Source organism: Xenopus laevis, chromosome 3L (genome assembly GCF_017654675.1).
Source record: "Xenopus laevis strain J_2021 chromosome 3L, Xenopus_laevis_v10.1, whole genome shotgun sequence".
NCBI lineage: Eukaryota > Metazoa > Chordata > Amphibia > Anura > Pipidae > Xenopus > Xenopus laevis.
This window is the reverse complement of record NC_054375.1, coordinates 4674494-4693378: the sequence shown is the minus strand read 5'-3', so window position 1 is coordinate 4693378 and position 18885 is coordinate 4674494. Positions and strand designations below refer to the sequence as shown.

The window sequence follows — 18885 nt, the reverse complement described above, 5'->3', positions numbered from 1 at the left end:
AAAATTCATCCATGTTATTGCTTTTGACTGCAGTTTTTTTTTTTAATCCTTTCATTTTGTGTCGCTCTCAGGTGGATAGGATCGTCGAGCAGCTACTGCAGTTTGTTCAGAGCTATGACCTGAATGGGCTAGTAGAGTACTGGGCCTACATGGAGCGTCGGCTCTTTAGCCGACTGGAAGACGTTTATAGGCCAACTATCAACAAACTGAAAACCAGCCTTTTCCGCTATTACCTTGTCTACACCATACAGGTGAGTGAGTACCGTCTCTCTGGGCAAGTGACTGTAGGAATCCTAATTGGCTGGGAGAGTAAAGGCCAACTAAACCCTTTACTGCAAAAAAATATATATTTGTGTAAATTACAACAAGTACATTACAACAAGTACATGGGGCGATATGAAGCATTTTGTCCATGTTTTAAAATGGCTCTGTAGGTGGGTGAAATAAACACTTGAGACCTCCCCTTTAAAGGGTTTTTTCACCTTTAAATAAACGGTTAGTATGATGTAGAGAGGGATATTCTGAGACAATTTGCAATTGCTTTTCATTTTTTATTATATATGTGTTGTTTTTAAGTTATTTAGCTTTTAATTCAGCAGCTTTTTCGTTTGCCATCTCAGCCATCTGGTTGCTAGGGTTCAAATTACCCTAGCAACCATGCATTGATTTGAATCAGAGACTGGAATATGAATAGGAGAGGCCTGAATAGAAAGATGAGCAATAAAAAGCAGCAATAATAATAAATGTGTAGCCTTACAAAGCATTTGCAATTTAGATGCGGTCAGTGACCCGCGTTTGAAAGCTGGGAAGATTCAGAAGAAGAAGGCAAATATTTAAAAACCTATAAAAAAAAAAAAGAAATGAAGACCAATTGAAAGATTGCTTAGAATAGGCCATTCTATAACGTACTAAAATTTAACTTAAAGGTGAACCTCCCCTTTAACCCCTTTGTATGGCAGTTGCATGCATAAGCGGACTGTCCTGCATTTTCAAGTGGCAGTTGTCTGACATGCGAGTGTCATTCGCTTTGCCATATAGGTGATTATGTGGCAGATTTATCAAGGGTCCAATTGAAAATTTGAATGTTCGAGTTTTTTTTTTATGGTCAAAACTGTCAAATTCTACTAGGGAGTTATTCACATTCGATTCCGATTCGAGATTTTCAAAAAATTCTAATTAGATTTTAGAGATTTATCATACTCCGGCCCCTTAAGAGCTCAAATTATTCAAATTACACTATTCGCCACCTAAAAACTTCCAGGGATCAATTTCGAGTTGCTTGCAGCCTTTCTGACACTTGAGTTTTTTATCAAGTTTTTAAAATTCCGATCAAATTCTATTCAAATTCGTTTCGGGTTGAACCTATTCACCCAAGTTAAAAAAAATATATATATTTTTATAATACATTTTGATTGGTTGAATTTTGAGTTCATGGGAGTTTATAGGAATTTTAAAAAACTAGGGATGCACCAAATCCAGGTTTCGGTGCGGGATTCCGCCTTTTTCAGCAGGATTCGGATTTTGCCGAACCAGATCCGAATCTGCATATGCAAATTAGAGGCAGAGAGGGAAATCACAAGGAAGTAAAAAATTGTTTTCCCCTTCCCACCCCTAATTTGCATATGGAAATTCAGATTCGGTTATTCAGTATTTGTAGGAATCCTTCGTGAAGGATTCAGGGGATCAGCCGAATGAAATAGTGGATTCAGGGCATCCCTATAAAAAACTCAAATGAATTCGAAATTAGACTCTATGGGGCCGATTCACTATGGGTCGAATATCGAGGGTTAATTAACCCTCGATATTCGACTAGGAACTAAAATCCTTCGACTTCGAATATCGAAGTCGAAGGATTTAGCGCAGATAGTACGATCGAAGGATTATTCCTTCGATCAAACGATTAAATCCTTCGAATCGAACGATTCGAAGGATTTAAATCCAACGATCGAAGGAATATCCTTCGATCAAAAAAAGTTGACATTGACTTCGGTAGCTTTTAGATGCCGAACTAGGGGGTCGTTTTTTTTTAAAGAGACAGTACTTCGACTATCGAATGGTTGAATAGTCGAATGATTTTTACTTCAAATCCTTCGATTCGTAGTCGTAGTCGAAGGTCGTAGTAGCCCATTCGATGGTCGAAGTAGCCCAAAAAAAACTTCGAAATTCGAAGTTTTTTTACTTCGAATCCTTCACTCGAAGTTAGTGAATCGGCCCCTAAGTGTTGGGTGTTTGTACCAGCCCAAGGCAACCACAGCCCTTTAGCAGTAAAGATCTGTGTCTCCAAAGATGCCCCAGTAGCTCCCCATCTTCTTTTCTGCTGATTCACTGCACATGCTCTGTGCTGCTGTCACTTACTGAGCTTAGGGAGCCACTCACAATATACAGTTCACATAGAATAGAAATGTCACAATATAAGGCTGATTAGTAATTAATACACATAATTACTACATGGCAGCACAGAAACCAGTGCAATTAGCATCAGAATTGAATAATCAGCAAACCTGTAGCATCAGCTTATATTACAGCCAGGGAAGCTCATTTTCTGCTGGATAATTAGTGACGAGCCCTAAGCTTAGCTTCTCAACAGCCAATCAGAGCCCACTGAGCATGTGAGTGTCACAGACACTTTCCAAGATGGTGACCCCCTGTGACAAGTTGGAAGTCCTGGATCATTGCTGCTATTGACAAGTTGAACCTTAAGCCTTGTGCAATAAGTTCACTATATAAAATAGGACATTTTTAGCCACATTCATTTTTAGTTCTCCTTTAACTTAAAAAAAAAAAAAGTTCTTTGACCCTCTTTACGCTTGGTTTCTCAGGTTGTATTAATTTTCTAATTCCTAATTCTGTGTATACATGAAACATACAAATATATATATATATATATATATATATATATATATATATATATATATATATATATATATATATATATATATATATATATATATATATATATATATATATATATATATATATATATATAGTGATACTGGAGGTAAAAAAGGCCCTGCTTAAAAGAGTTCACAATCTATGTTTTTCGTTACAGAGCAGTCGAACAGATAAAGCCCACGAGTTCTTCCAGAAACAGGCGACTGAACTGCAGAACCAGGCGGAATGGAAGGAGTGGTTTGCTCTCCCCTTTCTTCCTGCTCCCGACTCCAACCGCACCTTCTCGACGTATTTCTCGCGCCAGTGGGCGGACACCTTCACCGTGTCTTTGCACAATTTCCTTAGCGTTCTCTTCCAGTGTATGCATATCCTTTTTCTCTCGCGGCTTTATGATGTAATGATTATTAAAGGGGTTGTTTGCCTTAAAATGAACTCTTAGGGGCATATTTATCAAGGGTCGAATTTCGAATTGAAGAAACTTCGAAATTCAGAAAGACCAACCGAATTAAAGGTGAAGTTTTTTTTGGGTCGAATAGGTCCGTTTTCGATTGAATAGTTCCATATTCGGCCGAATAAGAATCAAAGGAATAACGCATCCGATTCGAAGTTTCTCCCCACCAAGTCCACCAATTGCCCCTTAGTATGATGTAGAGAGGGATATTCTGAGACAATTTGCAATTGGTTTTAATTTTTTTATTATTTCTGTTTTTTGAGTTATTTAGCTTTTTATTCAGCAGCTCTCCAGTTTGCAATTTCAGCAGTCTGGTTGCTAGGGCCATCATTACCCTGGCAACCATGCACTGATTAAAATGAGTTGTTCCCCTTTAAATTAACTGTTAGTATGATGTAGCGAGGGATATTCTGAGACAATTTGCAATTGGTTTTCATTTTTTATTATTTGTGGTTTTTGTGTTATTTAGCTTTTTATTCAACTGCTCTACAGTTTGCAATTTCACCCATCTGGTTGCTAGGTCATAATTACCCCAGCAACCATGCACTGATTTAAAGGGTTGTTTACTGTTAAATTAACTGTAAGTATGATGTAGAGAGGGATATTCTGACACAATTCGTAATTGTTTTTTATTTGTGACTTTTGACTTATTTAGCTTTTTATTCAGCAGATCTGCACTTTCAGAAATCTGGTTGCTAGGCTCCAACTTCCCCTAGCAAACATACATTGATTTGAATAAGAGACTGGAATATAATTAAGAGAGGCCTGAATAGAAAGAGGAGTAATAACAAGTTGCAATAACTATAAATGTGTCGCCTTACAAAGCATTTTGTTTTTAGAAGGGGTCAGTGACCCCCACGTGAAAGCTGAAAGCAGAAGGCAAATTATTAAAATACTATAAAAAAAATAAATAATGAAGACTAGTTGAAAAGTTGCTTAGAATTGGCTGTTCTATAACATACTAAAAGTTAACTTAAAGGTGAACCACCCCTTTGAGTTTCATTCTTTCAAGTGGTTTTGAATGGCCTAATGCAGCTGTTTAATAGGGGGCAGTTAAATGTACAGAATGTACATGATTATTGTATTATACAGACTAACTGGGAAAGATAATTAGATTAACTACCTTCTTCTCCTCCCTCAATTTCTCGGAAAGAACCGGGAAGTTGCAAAATGAGAATACTTTTTCACCCTTTGGCCTGTTTGTTTAGTGCATAAATATATATAAACGCCTTAACTGCCTGCACCCGTCCCAAAAATTCTCACCTTTCAGTCTGATTACCAGAAGATCGCCTTCTTGCAGGAAGAGAATGAAGTCATGCGGCAGAAGGTCAGTGATCAGACTATTCAATATTAAAGCAAAGGGCAACACAAAATCACAATTTTGGGGATTTTAATAAAGCCCTTTAGTAAACTGCTGACACTTTTATATTTGCTGTGTGCTGGAGGTTTGTTTATTATGCTCCAGCTTAGAGCAGGGGTGCCCAGACTTTGTTACACTGGGATCTACACTCAACACCTGGCCCCCATTAGGAGATCTACTTTGATAACGCGCAGCAAAATTTTTTGACAACACTCATTTTTGTGATCACACCCCCTAATTACCATGTTTATTTTACAAAATTTGGCAGGTTATGAAAGTTTGAATACACTCGCTTACCTGTGCTTGCTGCTCTCCGCTCTCCCTGCTCCCTGCCCTCCCTTTCCCTCCGTGTCTATGCTTCAGCCCGTCCTCCCTTTCCCTACCTCCTCTGTCCTTTCCCTCCTTGCCTGCAGCTTTGCCTCCTGTGTCCTTCACCTCCATGCCTGCAGCTCTCCCTCCTCTGTCTTTTCTCTCTGGGCCTGCAGCTCTCCCTCCTGTTTCCTTTCCCTCTGTGAGTGCAGCTCTCCCTCCTGTGTCCTGCCCCTCCGTGCCTGCAGCTTTCTCTCCTGTGTCCTTTCCCTCTGTGCCTGCAGCTCTCCCTCCTGTGCCCTTCCCCTCTGTGCCTGCAGCTCTCTGTCCTGTGTCCTTCCCCTCCGTGCCTGCAGCTCTCCCTCCTCTGTCCCGTGCCTGCAGCTTTCCCTCCTGTGTCCTTCCCCCTCAGAGTGTCCTTCCACTGGTCTCCCTTCCCTTTGTGCCGCTCGTCTCCCTTCCCTTTGTGCCGCTCGTCTCCCTTCCCTTTGTGCCGCTCGTCTCCCTTCCCTTTGTGCCGCTCGTCTCCCTTCCCTTTGTGCCGCTCGTCTCCCTTCCCTTTGTGCCGCTCGTCTCCCTTCCCTTTGTGCCGTTCTTCTTCCTCCCTTCCCGACGCTCATCTCCCTCACCTTTGTGCTGCTCGTCTTCCTCCCTTCCCTTTCGTGCCGCTAGTTTCCCTTCCCTTTGTGCCGCTTGTTTCCCTTCGTGCCGCTCGTTTCCCTTCCCTTAGTGCCGCTTGTTTCCCTTCGTGCCGCTCGTTTCCCTTCGTGCCGCTTGTTTCCCTTCGTGCCTCTCGTCTCCCTTCCCTTCGTGCCGCTCGTCTCCCTTCATGCAGCTCATCTTCCTCCCTTCCCTTCGTGCTGTTCGACTTCCTTTGTGCCGCTCCCTTCCCTTCGTCCCTTCCCTTTGTGCCGCTTGTTTCCCTTTGTGCCGCTTGTTTCCCTTTGTGCCGCTTGTTTCCCTTTGTGCCGCTTGTTTCCCTTCGTGCCGCTCGTCTCCCTTCCCTTCGTGCCGCTCGTCTCCCTTCGTGCCGCTCGTCTCCCTTCCCTTCGTGCCGCTTGTCTCCCTTCCCTTCGTGCCACTCGTCTCCCTTCATGCTGCTCGTCTTCCTCCCTTCCCTTTGTGCTGCTTGACTCCCTTTGTGCCGCTCCCTTCCCTTCGTGCCGCTTGTGCCCTCCCTCCGTGCTGCGCTGCTCATTTTCTTCATTCCTCTTCACTTCAAGTCCGTGACGCCGGGCCCCACATTGCAGTCTACCAGGAACATTAACCGCGATCAACGTCCTGGGCACCCCTGTATTAGAGGCTCACGTGACATGTTCATGTTTTATTTAGAAACCGGATATAAAGTATATGAATTAACACCCCTCTGTGATTTATCCTTTTTTTTTTTCTCTTGCCTAGATTGGGGGACACAGGCACCACGGGGATGAAGATCCTGTTGCTTGGAGAAAGGACACTAAAAGGTTAAAGTGGCTCCTCCTCCTCCTGCTCTGGGCTTCATCCCCGCCTACCTCCTCAATCCTCAGTTTTCTTTAGTGTCCTCAGAAGGAGGATGGACACTTCATGGCTGGGAGCAATGGTACAGATTTATTCAGTATCATGCCACTACTAGGGGTCAGTGTTTCTCTTCCAGAACCCCTCCAGCCAAGGACTTCTGATCTGAAGATGCTCTATAGCCTTCCCGCTCTACGGAGGCTGCAGGCTGGGGAGCTCCCCCCCACACTACCCTGGGCACTGGTTCCCGCTCTCCGGAGGCTGCACCAGTAGCCACGACGGAGGGTATGTCTTTTATTGAGCATTCCTGGCTGGCACGAGGAGGTAAGTCAATTCCCTCCTCCCTCCCCCCATTACATGCTGCCTGTCAGCTCTGCAGAAAGGCATTTAGTTTCACTTTCACTGCTATTCTCTCACACAGATTTTCCTAGGCATTTAGTTTCACTTTCACTGCTATTCTCTCACAGACTGCTATTCTCTGACAAAGATTTCCCTAGGCCAGGGATGTCCAAAAGGTAGATGGGATCTACCAGTAGACTTTTAGCTGGTCATCAGTAGATATAAAGACACTGTCAACACACAGTTTGTCTAAATCACCCTCCTGTTTCATGCTTTTTATTTGATATTTATGTTAAGGTTACAATATACATTTTCTCATGAATCAATATTAAGTAATATTTTCCATGGAACAGAATTCTAACAATGCTTTTATTTATGTAGATCATAATGGGACAACAGCACTAAAAGTAGTCCCCGCATTGGTAACTCAGTGCCATTCCCAGCGATCTTTCGCGCCACCATCTGGCGCTGCGTCTATTTCATTGTGCACGATTCGCTGCACACGCGCCTCACGGGCGCCATCTTACTAAGGTACTATACCAAAGCCCGGGAAACCTCTCTGGCGGCCATTTTGGATCCGCATCTCTCTCTCCAGTACTGAGCGTTTCCAGCCTCACTGTCTCTCACAGAGAAGAACAAGGCACCATTCCTTCCTACCTTGGTGAATAGGTAGTTACACTTCCCTTACTCTTTCACTAGGGGATTAACACTTCCCTCTCTCTATGAGACCTACTGTGGGGTTTTTCACTACTTCCCTCTGTCTCCACAGATCACACTCTAAGGGAGAAGTGGTTCACTCCTCTGGACTCTCCTAATATTCCCCAATATCTTACTTACTGGGTTGCACTACATAGTTTAGCCATGCAGGCAGGGCAGATGACCAGTCCCTTCCCAAGCAGGCAACTGCATGTACCACAAATGCAATTTAGTATTTGGCATGGGCTACTTGCAGACCTAAATTTGCTAGTGTTTTGGCTGAGCCAATATGTGAAGCCTGTAAGACTGCAGCAGTCACTGCACAATTACAATCCCACACAGCCCTACCAGCCAGCTCTGCGACAGCTACGGCTAATCAAACGAGCTTGGATTCTGAATTGGTGTGCGCTCTATCTCTAGCGGGTCTACAAAACCTAGCCAGAGTTCCAGAGACTCTAGATAAGGTCCTACAGCATCTATCTACAGAGCCTCACAGACCGGTCACTCAGCAGTCGGCCGCAAAGCGACCTCCCCTTTCCCCACCTGTTTTGCCTGATGAACAGGAAGAGGCTTTGGGAAGAGGGACAGATCCTATCCGCAGATGAATAGGATCAGGATACCCCTAGATCACAATGAGAGGTCGAGAGCCTGATTCAGGCACACCCCACCTTTAGCAGAGCGAACCAATAACATTTTCAAGAGGCAAAAGAAGTCTTCTTGTGTCTTTCCAGCCTATGAACAGCTGGGTGACATTGTTAAAGCACAATGGAAAATGCCAGACCATAGAGTCCAATTTTCCACCGCTTTACTCAAACTTATCCTTTTACTTTACAGACCTTGGTCTTCACCCCCAGCAGTGGACCCACCGGTCTCTAAATTGTCAAAGACCACCACTATTCCAGTAGTCGATGCGGCTTCTTTTAACGATCCTATCGACAAACGTCTTGAGGGTTTCTGCAAGTCGATTTTTACAGCAGCAGGCAGAACTCTACGACCTATTATTGCCACCCCATGGGTATCCAGGTCAATGGAAGTTTGGGTGGAACAGGTGGCCCAACTCATGGCTCAGAAGACCCCTCCACATACCTCTTTCTAGCTCCGATAGCAGACACAAATACATAAATTTGCGTAGCTGTCCTGGACGCGGCTAAGCTCGTCACAAGGGCTTCGGCATAATCCATTGCAGCCAGACGTTTCCTTTGGCTAAAAAAACTGGTCAACAGATCTTACCTTGAAGTGGTCTCTGCTTGGTCTCCCATTCTCGGGGAAAAAAAAAAAAAAAAAAACAGAGAAGGAAAATTCTCAAGCTACAGAGCCAGAGGTCCCAACATGAAAAGCAACAAGCTCCGACCCGCCCCAGATTCCAGTCAAGGCAGAGCACTTCTTGGTCAGGAAGCAGAGCAGCACCTAAGCCCGCACGGGACAAACAGCCTCTGCATGAGGAGGTGCCCACCCCTGAAAGCTAAACCCTTTGGCGGACGCTTAAGTCACTTTCGGGAGGTGTGACGGCATAGAGTACTGGAACCCTGGGTCCTACAGATCATTTCTATCTCATAGAATTCGCTCAGCTACCTCCGAGGTGATTTTCCATCTCAAGGCTCCCTACCACAGAACCCAGGCACTCAGCTTTCCATGGGGTTCCACACGCCCTGACTTCCTCCGCGGTAGTAATGGCGGTCCCTCAAGGGTAAAAGCGGCTTCGGTTTCTACTTAAACCTGTTTATAGTACCCAAAAAGGATGGATCTTTTCACCTGGTGCTAGACCTAAAGGCACTAAACGACCATGTAAAGAAGCACCACTTCAAGATGGAATCCATCCAGTCAGTCCTAATGTCCCTGGACATAGAGGATTTCAGGGCGGTGATCGACATCAAGGATGCGTACCTGCATGTCCCCATACATCCCAACCACCACTGGGTCCTTCACTTTTCAGTGGCAGGAGAACATTGGCAATCCCTGGCACTCCCCTTCAGACTATCCTCCGCGCAAAGGCTATTCACAAAGGTCATGGCTGCGGCTCTAGAGGACCTGCGACTGCAGGGAGTGAGTGTCATACCATACCTGGACGACCAACTGGTAAAGGCCAGTTCCATGGCACTGACCACAACTCATCTCCAGACACTAATGCTGTTAGGTTGGCAGATAAACTTCCAAAAATCCTGATTCATACCTTCCCAGAGTACAGAATATTTAAGGCTTTATCTAAATTCTTCATTGGGAAGAGCCTTCCTTCCCCAATCCAAGATCACCTCCATGCAGGGGCTCCTGTCATCTCTGCAGAAAATGGATCAGGTACCTTTAAGGTTGCCATGAGAGTGCTAGGGACTATAGTGTCATCCTGCGATTCCATATGCGCAGCTCCACACCAGAGCCATGCAGAGCCTTACTCCAACACCAGAGGAGGAACTGAGCGAACCTAAACTGCAGGATTCCCCTATCAGATCTAGTTTGAACCTCTATCAGTTGGTGGCTTTGACCAACAACACTTCCGTCAGGAAAACCCTTCCCCAATCACCAGTGGATAGTCATCACAACAGTTGCCAGTCTACAAGGTTGGGGAGAAGTATTGGGAGACCTAACCGTACAGGGACGTTGGTCACAGAAAGAACTACTCCCCATCAACATCCTGGAATTGAGAGCAATCTACCTGTCATTGCTCCAATGGTCAGGCAGACTTCCAGATCTACCTGTAAGAATACAGTCAGGCAATGTGACAGCGTTGGCTTACATCAACCACCAAGGAGGCACAAGGAGTCAAGCTGCCTTGTAGAGGCACAGCAAATTCTTCTGTGGGTGTAAAACATGGTACCAGCTATCTCCGCAGTATCCCTGGAGTGGACAACTGGATAGCAGATTTTCTCAGCCGAGAGACCTTTGATCAGGGAGAGTGGAGCCTACACCCAGAGGTTTTTTCAACTGATTCTGGCAAGGCGGGGCACTCCGGAAGTAGACTTAATGGCATCCAGGTACAACAACAAGCTTACGAGGTTCTTCACAAGAAGCAATGACCCTCTGGCCCTAGCATGGACACACTGGTGGTTCCGTGGCAGTTCACCTAGCATATGTCTTCCCACCACTGGCACTTCTGCCAAGGGTAATCAAGAAGGGTAGAAACAGTTGTAGTGGCACCCTACTGGCCACACCACACTTGGTTCGAAGAGCTCATAAGTTCATCAGTGGACGCACCATCCACCTTCCAGACAGAATGGATCTGTTATCTCAGGGACTGATCCTCCACCTGAGTTCACCATGGCTGGATTTAACGGCATGACACTTGCAGCCATAATCCTAGCCAGATCAGGAGTTCCAAAAAAGGCCATACCGACCTTACTAAGGGCCAGAAAGCCCGTCTTCCCACGCATCTACCACAGGGTATGGAGGACATTCATATCCTGGTGTAAATCTAAAGCCGAAGACCCACAGTCCTGGGACGAAAGTAGCCTATTGTTATTCCTTCAGGAGGGTTTAGAAATAAGGGAAGAAATATAAGTAGAGCCAGGCACTCGCAGGTTAACTGCAGAAAGTGTTTTTTATTTGCACGACATGTTTCGGGCAAAGCCCTTTATCAAGTGATATCTCCAATACATCCATACATACAATATGGGCTGGCACTCAGCTCACTGAATGTTCAGGTATCAGCCTTATCTATCCTTTTTCAGCCGCAGCAGCTTGCAATGCTGCCCAACATCAAGACCTTCCTACAGGGAGCATTGAGGATGATACCTCCATACCGTCATACAATCCCTCCCTGGGATCTCAATATGGTACCTTCTGTATTGCAGGAGCAACCGTTCGAGCCATTGGCTCAATTCCATTAACTCTGCTGACTCTTCAGGTAGTTTTCTATTAGCCATCACTTTGGCTAGACTAGTTTCAAAACTAGCAGCTCTCTCTTGTCGTCCACCATTTTTGATTTTTTACAAGGACAAGGCGGTGTTGAAACCTACCTTGGATTTCTTCCTAAGGAGTTCCATCTTAACCAGGACCTGCTGGTTCCTTCATTTTTTCCTGAACAAAAGACAAATTTGGAACATTTACATACGTAGATGTGGTTCGTTCTCTCAGAACATACACCAGGGCTACCAAGAGTAGAAGGAAGCTAGACAACCTCTTTGTCTTACCAGAAGGACCACGGAAAAGCCTTAAGGCATCTAAGGCCACCAATGCAAGATGGATTAGGTCAACAATCTCGAAGGTACGAGGTAAGGCCACACCCTTCCGGGTTCAGCTCATTCTACTTCTTCACTCAGCACTTCTTGGGTGGTTCCTCTCCAGGCTTCAGCAGAACAGGTCTGTAGGGCTGCAGTGTGGTCATCCACACACACCTTTTCCAAATTCTACAAGGTGCATACATTCGCCTCAGCCGAAGCGAGCTTCGGCGGGAAAGTGTTGCAGGTGGTTATTCCCTGAACACTAGGGGTAAAAAGTCCCGCCCTCATGGGTAGCTTTGGGACGTCCCCATGGTGCCTGTGTCCCCCAATCTAGGCAAGAGAAAAATAGATTTTTGTACTTACCGTTAAATCCTTTTCTCTTGTCCTACATTGGGGGACACAGGCCTTCCCTCCCTGTATTAGTTCAAGATAACGTTGATCAGGTAATATCTTATGTAATTTTTGTTGTTCAAATACCAACAATTTCAAACAGCAGGTGGTTCATACCGTGCTTAGCTTGCATTGGGGAGGAGCTCCTTCTCTTCACATGGGCAATTGGTAGGGCTCGTCATCTCTTCTTCGGTCAGAAAACTGAGGATTGAGGAGGTAGGCGGGGATGAAGCCCAGAGCAGGAGGAGGAGGAGCCACTTTAACCTTTTAGTGTCCTTTCTCCAAGCAACAGGATCTTCATCCCCGTGGTGCCTGTGTCCCCCAATGTAGGACAAGAGAAAAGGATTTAACGGTAAGTACAAAAATCTATTTTTTTAGCTTTTTGCTCTGCAAGCGGAGACCTACCGATCACGAAAAGATGGGCCGTCTGAGCCCTTGGTGCATCACAAGTTGCCTCACTACGTCTCCAACATGGACAGACTGGGGGATTCCGAGCTGTGCAGGTGAGAGTGCTCTTCTCCGAGTGGCTGCCATATAAGAACTAGGGATGCACCCAATCCACTATTTAGGATTCGGCCGAATCCTTCGTGAAAGATTTGGCCAAGAACCCGAATTTGCATATGCAAATTAGGATTCCTGCTGAAAAAGGCTGAATCCCAAACCGAATCGTGGATTCGGTGCATCCATAATAAGAACCGTCTTTAAATTCTGTGATTCTTTTCTTCTTCCTCCTCAGTAATACAATATCAAGTAACAGTAATGCCAGCATGAATACCCCGTCGCAAAGGAGCTCCGGCTTCCTCTCATCTCTACTCACGCAGAACAAAAAACCCCCACCTTCCAAATCATCTCCGGCTTCGGTGTCCTCCCCAACACAGACTGGGGGCTCTGTGCCACTGAAGAAGGAAACTGCCATTAGCCAGGTTGGGCCTGTAGTCTAAAATAATCGAATGCTGCTCCTAGAGTTCATTGGTGTGTTCCTGTACATTGCTTGATTCGCTGGTAGGCCATCATTTTGTCAGGGTTTCAGGATCAATACTAAAATGTAAAAAAAAGGCCTAAACCGATATTTATTTTTATTCTCAATCTTAAAGGAGAAGGAAAGCTACCGAAGCAGTTTATTGCCAATAGATTAACCACAATAGTGCAAGCTATAACACTATATTTATTCTGCAGAATACTTTCATACCTGAGTAACAGCTCTAGAAGCTCTCTAGCAGCTGCCATATTAGCTTGTTGTGACATCACTTCCTGCCTGAGTCTCTCCCTGCTCACTCATAGCTCTGTGCTCAGATTACAGCAGGGAGGGAGGGAGGGGGTAGAGAGGAACAAACTGAGCATGCTCAAGCCCTAGCCCTGGAGGTTTAAGCTGAAAACAGGAAGTCTGATACAGAAGCCCATGAGTACACAATAGAAGGAAAGAAATGTGCTGTTTCTTTTGACAGAGGACTCAGAGCAGCATTACTTTGAGGGTTTACTGGTGTATTTATATAGACCTTTCTGATAAATCGTACTTAGTTTTAGCCTTTCCTTCTCCTTTAAGCATAATTAACCTTAAAAATAAGTGAATGTAAAATTGATGAGGGGGCTATTCTAAGCACTTTTCTAATGTACATTCAATATTTATTTATTTTTAATTCCAAGATATTAAGGGATACATGTGCTGTTAATATGAATGAATTTTGTTACAACAGCGCCACCTGCTGGTCAGTTTCCCACCAGTCTGACCAGCAAGTAGTCAAGGAAGTTGTCAGGAGAAAGAAAGAGGCTGATGTTCTTCTGCTTAGGAATAAAATTAGAAACCTTTCTCACATCTTTCTTAAGCAGAAGAACATCAGAGCAGCCTCTTTCTTTCTCCTGACAACTTCCTTGTCTACTTGCTGGTCAGACTGGTGGGAAAATGACCAGCAGGTGGCGCTGTTGTAACAGAATTCATTCATATTAACAGTACATGTATCCCTTAATATCTTGGAATTAAAAATAAATAAATATTGATTGTACATTGCAAAAATGCTTAGAATAGCCCCCATGTCAATTTTACATTCACTTATTTTTAAGGTTTACTTATCCTTGAAACACTGCTGCTGTATATAATAGAACGGAACGTTTTCCTGATTCAACATTTAGGCTCAGAAGGCAAAAGAACTTGTTGGGGGAACTAAAGAAGTCAGAAGCAGCCCCAATGTTCTCGGGGTTCCCGGCACAGATGCGACCGTGGTTCAACAGAGGCAGAAACGTCAGCAAGAGAGGAGGGAACTTCTGTCTAAAACAGCATCACAGGTGGGAAGAAAGATAGTAACTCTAAGGGCAGAGACATACACAAAAATTCGGGGAGATTTAGTCGCCCGGCTACAAATCGACTCTTCTTCGGGCGATTAATCTCCTCGAAAAGCCTTCCTGTCGGCTAGAATCTAAATCGCCAGCGGGATGGCACTCGGAGCTGTTTTTGGAAGTCGTCCGAAGTTTCTTCGGAAAGGCTTTTAAGGGAGATTAGGTGCCTGAAGAAGAGGCGATTTGTCGCTGGGCGACTAATCTCCCCCTATGTGTGTCTCTGCCTTAAGGGGGTTATTTATTAAAATCCTGTATAAGTCAATGGGAGAAGCACATCTCAGTTTGAATTTTTGGTGGTCTGCACTGGGTTTAGTCCGAAAATCAGACTTTTTCAGGGTTTTCGGACAAAAACTTGAAAAAAATCGAGCAATTCGGGGAAAAAAGCCAGAAAAATGTGAGCAATTTGAGCAAAGAGGCAGAAAAATTTGAGTGATTTGGGGTTTTGCTCAATTTTATCAAGTTTTTCCGCAATACGATAAAGGTAATAAAATAAGCTAAAATCGGGCATGGGAGTTTGGTCGTGTTTTTTTTTTTTTAATAATGAAATATGAGATAAATTCGGATTTTAGTAAATAACCGCCAGTGTGTATTTGCAATTTAGTAACACTTTCAATAATACATAGGGATGCACCGAATCCACTATTTGGGACTCGCTGAATCCTTGGTGAAAGATTCGTCTGATTACCGAACCAAATCCTAATTTGCATATTCAAATTAGGGGCAGGAAAGCAAAAAGTGGGGAAAATTCTTTTGTGACGAAAAGGCACGTGAGTTCCCTACCCGCCCCTAATTTACATATTCAAATTAGGATTCGGTTCGGCCAGGCAGAAGGATTTGGTTGGCCGACTCAAAAAGACCGAATTCTGGATTCAGTGCATCCCTAATAATACATATGGGTCGGACTTACAAAGGTATAAGGTGGTTCACAGTGTTGCTATATATGTGATCTCTATGGGGGGATTAAATTGGTGAGTTCTACTGTCCTGTTGATGGTGGGCAGGGTTGCCAGGTCTAATTTTCAAAACCAGCCAAAGTCGGCTACAAAACCAGCCGAAAACTAGCCAAGAGGCACTTCAAAAATAGCCCAAAAAATAGCATATGATGTGCAGTGAAGAAAGTCTAAAAATTAAATGAATATATGTATAAACAAATTTTCACTTTTTCACAAATTTTTCCATAAAGTAAAACGGTACAGGTTCGCCTGTCGCCCGGGGAGAAAGCTTAAGTCCTGCATTGGGTCGGGTACCTGCGGAATACCCGCAAAGTGATCAGGTTTCGGGCAAAAAGTCCCTGTGCGCGCAGTCCGCAGGTAACCGGGCTGGATACCTAACCACCCTTGTGGTTCTTCCAGTTTTTACATTTTCTTTTGTGAAGATTCGGCACCAGAGTGACGTCACTTCCGGGCAAATGCGACGTCACTTCCGGGCAAATGCGACGTCACTTCCGGGCAAATGCGACGTCACTTCCGGGCAAATGCGACGTCACTTCCGGGCAAATGCGACGGCACGTCCGGGCAAATGCGACGGCACGTCCGGGCAAATGCGACGTCACGTCCGGGCAAATGCGACGTCACTTCCGGGCAAATGAGACGAAACTTCCGGGCAAATGTGACGTCACATAAGGCCCTAAGGTTGCCACCTTTTCCGTACAAAAAATACCGGCCTTCCTATATATTTATCTTTATTCCCTATTAATAACATTGGGATCACTGGCCTTCCTATATATTTATCTTTATTCCCTATTAATAACATTGGGATCATATCACTGACCTTCCTATATATTTATCTTTATTCCCTATTAATAACATTGGGATCACTGACCTTCCTATATATTTATCTTTATTCCCTATTAATAACATTGGGATCACTGACCTTCCTATATATTTATCTTTATTCCCTATTAATAACATTGGGATCACTGACCTTCCTATATATTTATCTTTATTCCCTATTAATAACATTGGGATCACTGACCTTCCTATATATTTATCTTTATTCCCTATTAATAACATTGGGATCACTGACCTTCCTATATATTTATCTTTATTCCCTATTAATAACATTGGGATCACTGGCCTTCCTATATATTTATCTTTATTCCCTATTAATAACATTGGGATCACTGGCCTTTCTATATATTTATCTTTATTCCCTATTAATAACATTGGGATCACTGGCCTTCCTATATATTTATCTTTATTCCCTATTAATAACATTGGGATCACTGACCTTCCTATATATTTATCTTTATTCCCTATTAATAACATTGGGATCACTGACCTTCCTATATATTTATCTTTATTCCCTATTAATAAGATTGTGATCACTGGCCTTCCTATATATTTATCTTTATTCCCTATTAATAACATTGGGATCACTGACCTTCCTATATATTTATCTTTATTCCCTATTAATAACATTGGGATCACTGACCTTCCTATATATTTATCTTTATTCCCTATTAATAACATTGGGATCACTGACCTTCCTATATATTTATCTTTATTCCCTATTAATAACATTGGGATCACTGACCTTCCTATATATTTATCTTTATTCCCTATTAATAACATTGGGATCACTGACCTTCCTATATATTTATCTTTATTCCCTATTAATAACATAGGGATCACTGACCTTCCTATATATTTATCTTTATTCCCTATTAATAACATTGGGATCACTGACCTTCCTATATATTTATCTTTATTCCCTATTAATAACATTGGGATCAACCATCATTTTTACCATACAGGCCAGTAAAATACTGGGCAGGTGGTAACCCTATACAGCCCTAATAAATATACAATTTCAGTAAATATTGGTAAAACAGCTCAACCTTTAGACATTTTGGTGACCAGCAGATTTTTGGCCCAAAATTGTCTGAAATTTAGGAAAGTCACCGGAAAATGTGAGAATGCTTAAGAGTGACGGGAGACTGGGGTACAGAGCCCAAAATACGACTTCTACACAAGTCAGTCCCATTGCATGCTGGGTATTGTAGTCTCACATTCAACTTGGCAAAAAGTTAAACAAAAACAACATTACCCAAGATGCATTGGGAGACGCAGGCTTGGCCACATTAGGGCAAGAAAAAACTTTGGCTGGTTTCCAAGTTGGAAACTAGCCATAGAACCCCAAAATCGGTGACTTGGCTAGTTTGTACTTTCAAAACCGGCATGGGATTTAAATTTGGCTGGAAATCAGCCAACCTGGTAACCCCCGATGGAGGGTGTAACTGGTGACCCATTTGTAAGCTTTTTGGGAAAATCATTCAGTTGTTGCAGAAACATCACTCAAACGATGACTAATCTGACCATGTGATTATTGTAGTTTCAGTTCCTGTTCTGTAGTAGCAGAAAATAAAATGGAATAAGATGGATTATCATGATTGCCCCTGAGGGATCTGGGATGTGTCATTTATATATCTGATGTATTTTGTTCCCAGAGCACCGAAAAGAAGACAGAGAGTTTAGACCTTGATCCGGATTCGCGTTCGGATGCACAAAATGAGCCGGTGGATTCAGCGAGCAGAGGTTCTGGGGGAAGCAGCGCAAGGAAAGAGGAGAAATCGTCACAACCATTCATTGTGCTGAGCCAGGACGAGTATGCGGAGCACCATTCCTCCATCATGCACTGCAGGTACTGATCCTCATTCAAAAAAACAGCCAAAATCCTTGGGCAGCAACTGTATAACCATAATGATTTCTACTGTGGGTTCAGGTGCTCATGCCCCAAACCTTCAGCAAAGGGGAGTAAGTCATAGAAAATTGATTTTAGGCAGGCACCAATCCGGAACATCAGAAAGTAGAATCCAGGAGCCCAACGTTTAAAGGGCATGTAAAGGCAAAATAATAAAATCCCATTTTTACATTCTTTAATGAAAAAGAAACATATCTCAAATATACTTTAATTAAAAAATGTGTACCATTTATTTTTTAAAAGAAACCTGACTGTATGCAGTGAAATTCTCCCTTCATTTACTGCTGTGGGTAGGAATTGTCAGACGGTCCCTAACTGCTCTGCAGGGAAACAATCATACTTATGAACAGCAGGGGGAGCCCCCGCCTTACTTCCCAGCCATGCAGAACTCAAGCAGCTTTGTTTGTTTCCCTGTAGAGCAGTCGACGACTGTGTAGAGAATTGTATTGGATTTTATTTTTGCCTTTACATCCCCTTTACTCCAGCTGCAGCGATAAAGATAATGGAGCCAGATTTAAACAGATAAACTGGGATTCTATTTGGAGGATTATTTTGCTGCAGCCACTGGTTCTGCAGAGTTGGAGAAAGTTTGTATTAAACAACACAAAAACTATAAAATCCACATTAGATTACATGACAACATGAGCACAAGTCTTTAAAGTGGTAGCCTTTAAAGGGGTGGTTCACCTTTCTGTAAACTTTTAGTTTGCTATAGAATGGCTAATTCTAATCAACTTTTAAACTGGTCTTCATTATGTATTTTTTTTACAG

At 43.4% G+C, this 18885-nt stretch overlaps 1 protein-coding gene across 1 annotated transcript in view; it reads left to right on the top strand.

Annotated features, from left to right (window-relative positions):
• Positions 1–18885, top strand: part of wdr91.L (WD repeat domain 91 L homeolog) — a 45833-nt gene that overhangs the window by 5994 nt on the left and 20954 nt on the right. Inside the window, exons 3-9 of the mRNA XM_041585867.1 lie at positions 72–251; positions 3050–3257; positions 4588–4670; positions 12461–12585; positions 12819–13005; positions 14210–14362; positions 17861–18054. Of these exons, the coding sequence (XP_041441801.1) occupies positions 72–251; positions 3050–3257; positions 4588–4670; positions 12461–12585; positions 12819–13005; positions 14210–14362; positions 17861–18054 (1130 nt within the window). The remainder of the gene's footprint in view (positions 1–71; positions 252–3049; positions 3258–4587; positions 4671–12460; positions 12586–12818; positions 13006–14209; positions 14363–17860; positions 18055–18885) is intronic.